Source organism: Nicotiana attenuata, unplaced genomic scaffold, assembly GCF_001879085.1.
Source record: "Nicotiana attenuata strain UT unplaced genomic scaffold, NIATTr2, whole genome shotgun sequence".
In the NCBI taxonomy this organism is placed as follows: Eukaryota; Viridiplantae; Streptophyta; class Magnoliopsida; order Solanales; family Solanaceae; genus Nicotiana; species Nicotiana attenuata.
The window spans coordinates 104,577-108,518 of NW_017670739.1; the positions used below are offsets into that span (position 1 = coordinate 104,577).

Below are 3,942 nucleotides of genomic sequence, written 5' to 3' on the forward strand. Positions count from 1 at the left end.
GCCTGACTCCACGAGGCAACTACTCTATAACTAAAAGTTATCTTGCTATGATAAACCAGCAGCCACAACTAGAGACAGCAGACTTGGCATGGACTGTTGTGGCTCTACATCGATACAGATTTGTCATGTGGTTGGCAGTTCAAGGGAGACTACTAACCAAGGACATGCTAATAGGGATGCAAATCCCTGTGGAAAATATAAATTGTAGCTTGTGTGAAGCAAAGCAGTTGGAAGGAACATCTATTTGTTGACTGTGACTGGATCAAAGCAGTTAGAGAGGAGATCAACCAGTGGATAGGACAATCAGTGCAGGATGGAGACTTCAAGTTGATGCTGGAAATGATTAAAAGAAAGCATCGGAAGCAGTTTAAGAAAGAGGTGATAGCAACAGTCAATGGAGCAGTGATATACCATACTTGGAGAGCTCGAAATTTAAAAAATTTCAAGGCAAAAATGTACATAGGTGTAGTAACACAAATCAAGAGGGAACAGAGAGAGTAGATCATATGAGGTTATCAAAGAAAACTTATAGGTGTAGGAGTTCTATACAAAGTATACTGTGTAATTAGATTGTGGAGTTGGGCGCCTCGATCTGTAGTCAGATTAAGGTTGCCCAATAAGCGTAATTGTTTTTTATGTTAATGGTAATTTTACACTGTTACAAAAAAAAAAAAAAAAAAAAAAAAAGCTTTCGCTCTTAATGAATTTGGTCTCTCGCTTGCACCTGCTATGAAGCAATCCACGCAGTATGCACCACCAGGATAAAGAATTGGCAAACGTCGCCACTAGTTGGCGTCTGGCCATGACTTCCAAATACTTCTTGACCTTAACTTTTCAAATACTCATTTTTTGGAACTTTAATCAATTATTTCTAAATTTGAATAATTAACCTAAACAGTTAGGCAACCAATCGCTTAAATTAAAAATAGTTAATATATACATAATATATGTATAATATTTATTGTTTTTATATATACTATACGCTAACTGTGTATAACTTATATTGGTTAGAAAAAATAAATAATAAATTCGATTGGCTATTTGTGTAAAAATTCCAATATCCTTGACAGTAGGTTGATTGGACTTCACAAGAGTAATAAAACTGGGCCTAGTCTTAAACCCCAAGCCCCCCAAAAATGGTTTACGAAAGACTTTCAATAACAATAGGCCCATAATCCTTGGGTCTTGCAAAACCCTAGCCTTATTCTTCAAACTTGACGAGTGTCCCGTAGTTATATTAGGAAAAAGAAGACTCCCTCTACATCAGTACGGTGTTATCTCGCCGCTCCGTCGACGCATTTTGCTTCTTCCAAGCAGAGAGCCACCATGGTTGCCGCCAAGAAAACTGTAAGATTCTCTCTCTTTGTATTTCTGGTTAATAATTAAATCAAGAAAATGCAGCCTCTTTTTTTTTTTTTAGGGGGGGGGGGGGGGTTTGTTGATTGTTCTGAAGAGATGTATTTGTGAAAGCAGAAGAAGACTCATGAAAGCATTAACAATAGGCTGGCTCTTGTTATGAAGAGCGGAAAATACACCTTGGGTTATAAGACTGTTCTCAAGACCCTAAGAAACTCCAAAGGTTAGTTTTTAGCTTAGCTCCTATATCCATTTTTGACCTTCTTTCGATTCGTGTACTGTTATTTTGGCTGTTTTTGTTGCACTTTAGTTGTATGTCGAGCTTTGCAGCTGTAGAAACATGCTAATATTTGATTGAAGCAGTGTAAAAAGTTGATCTTTTAGCAGATCATTATGCAAAAATGTAGATTGTCAAACATGGATTTTATTTTACAAGAAATGTAGTCCGGGGTTAGATCCCATGTATTTTAATTTACTGCTGGTGGTAGTTCATAGCTTGCATAGGTTAGAATTGCAACTATGCAGAGTAGATTAGCCTGGTCCGTGCCTTAGGACGATGTGCACAGATCGAGAAATGGTCCAAATTTGTACTAAAACTTGCTTAGGTTAAGAAATTATCAGAAAATGTTCCATGAGTGATTTAACGTTGTGGGCATGGTATGTTGATTGAATAGTGAGAGTTGTGGTGCTGGTTATATATCTGTAAATGACTTTTGTTTTCCGGAGTCATAGAGATTATGGATTTCTGCTGTTATGAAGGAATTGTCTTGACTGTTATGTAACAAGGATTTCTGAAATTTGCTTTGGTAAATTACAGGAAAGCTTATCATCATTGCCAACAACTGCCCTCCACTCAGGAAGTCTGAGATAGAGTACTATGCTATGTTGGCCAAGGTTGGAGTTCACCACTACAATGGAAGTAAGTACATTCTTTGTTTGCATGGTTTTAGATATCTGGACCTTCTTTTTGTGCTGTTGAAATGTTTTTAATTGTAGTTTGCTGTTTTGACTGCGTGAGTGTTAATTAATACTAGGTTACTTTCGTTTTTCCAAAATGTTGAGAATGGTCTATTAAAGTTCTATGTGATGACTGCTTAGTAAAAGAACAGATGCCTCATGATTATATGAGATTCAGAAAGCATAGGTCTTAAGCTTTAGTGATTGCTGGATTGATTTTATGAAAAATAACTAAGCATGAAATCAAGGGTGTACAAAGCAACAAAATATATATTGATACTGGAGAGGTCCATGAAAACCTTTAAAAAAGTTTCCTAAAATATAAGGCTTGGTTAGTGGAGATCTTCATTACTGTTTATTGGCATAGGAATTATCTGCTTGTTTTCTTTGTGGTGGCTCATGCATTCTTCTGTGAGCTCTTGTCCATTTACCCTTAGTCCAGAAAATAAGTGTGTAGTTTCTATTTTGTGTGAATATTAATATGATAACTGCCACAGGGCTTTGTTTCAGTTTAATGTGTGAGTTAGTCCCATATCATGGGTTCGAACCTCTCTGCCACACACAAAGCCTGGTGTGGCAAAGAAAGAATGTCAGGCGTGTACTCTTCTGGAGTTATAGTCTTGCTATAATTCCAAAGAAAATGAGGTTGAACTAACTTTTGGTTGTGGAGCACACCCTTATTGACATTTTGCATATTAAATCTACTTCCTTTCGTGGTTGCTGATTCAAGGTCAGAAGGTAGTTTGTTTCTGCTTTTTGTGAAGGAATAACATCAAGCTCTGAATAGAACATTACATTTTGTCACATTGTCCATTTTAATAATTTGAGTCGATGAATTACTTGCAGTTAATTCGCAGTTCATTCTCTTTTATTCATTACTCATGGTTGTGACTTGTATGCTCATACCAGTCTTCTGTAATTATATGCTCATATCTCTTTACTCTTTCCTGTTTCAGACAATGTAGATTTGGGAACGGCTTGTGGTAAATATTTCAGGGTCTGTTGCCTGAGCATCATTGACCCAGGTGAGACATTCTGTCTCGACTTGCTTTAGTGTTGTTCAAATATACTCACTTAAAAAGAGTTTTTTTCTGATCATAGTATTCTTAATTTTCTTCAAAAACTCAGGTGATTCTGACATTATTAAGAGCATGCCCGATGACAAGTGAGAGGATGCCATTCTGAATCAGGGAAAATTATCCCATTGTTTCTCATGAGAAGAATAGCTAGTGTAGATGATAATTTTACTTTTATTCTGGTGATTTGCAAGATAATTTTGATGATATTGGAATCTTCATGACACCAATTTTCTGTTTAGCGAAGCTACTTTATGGACAATGATTTGTTGTGCCATTGATTACACTTTAGTTCTGTATTAGTTTTTGGAATGTGGAACTCCTAATCTTGCAGTGAACACTCACCAAGTTGAACTACTCTCAGAAGAGCTGAAGAAGATACTGAATGGTAATTATTATGTCATAAATTAATCAAACCCCACTTTGCTTTGCGCTTGAAGATGGAAAAAATGCACTTAGCTCACTCGAAGATGATCTATTTATTTTGAATTTATTAGCTAATAAAAGGTGAGTGTGGGTATATCATATGTTTTATTCATTTTCTGCGGGAAAG

At 36.3% G+C, this 3,942-nt stretch overlaps 1 protein-coding gene across 1 annotated transcript; it reads left to right on the forward strand.

Moving 5' to 3' along the window:
- Window positions 1–1,217: 1,217 nt before the first annotated feature.
- On the forward strand, window positions 1,218–3,742 carry LOC109242838 (60S ribosomal protein L30-like). The gene is made up of 5 exons (XM_019409700.1): window positions 1,218–1,347; window positions 1,474–1,579; window positions 2,174–2,275; window positions 3,270–3,338; window positions 3,442–3,742. The coding sequence occupies exons 1-5, from the start codon at window positions 1,327–1,329 to the stop codon at window positions 3,480–3,482; spliced, it is 339 nt and encodes a 112-aa protein (XP_019265245.1). The 5' UTR covers window positions 1,218–1,326; the 3' UTR covers window positions 3,483–3,742.
- The last annotated feature ends 200 nt before the right edge of the window (window positions 3,743–3,942 follow it).

Coding starts and splice junctions, on each gene's coding strand:
- LOC109242838 (XM_019409700.1), top strand. CDS start 1,327: ATGGTTGCCGCCAAGAAAACT. Junction 1,580..2,173: donor GACCCTAAGAAACTCCAAAG/GTTAGTTTTTAG, acceptor GGTAAATTACAG/GAAAGCTTATCATCATTGCC. Junction 2,276..3,269: donor AGTTCACCACTACAATGGAA/GTAAGTACATTC, acceptor TTCCTGTTTCAG/ACAATGTAGATTTGGGAACG.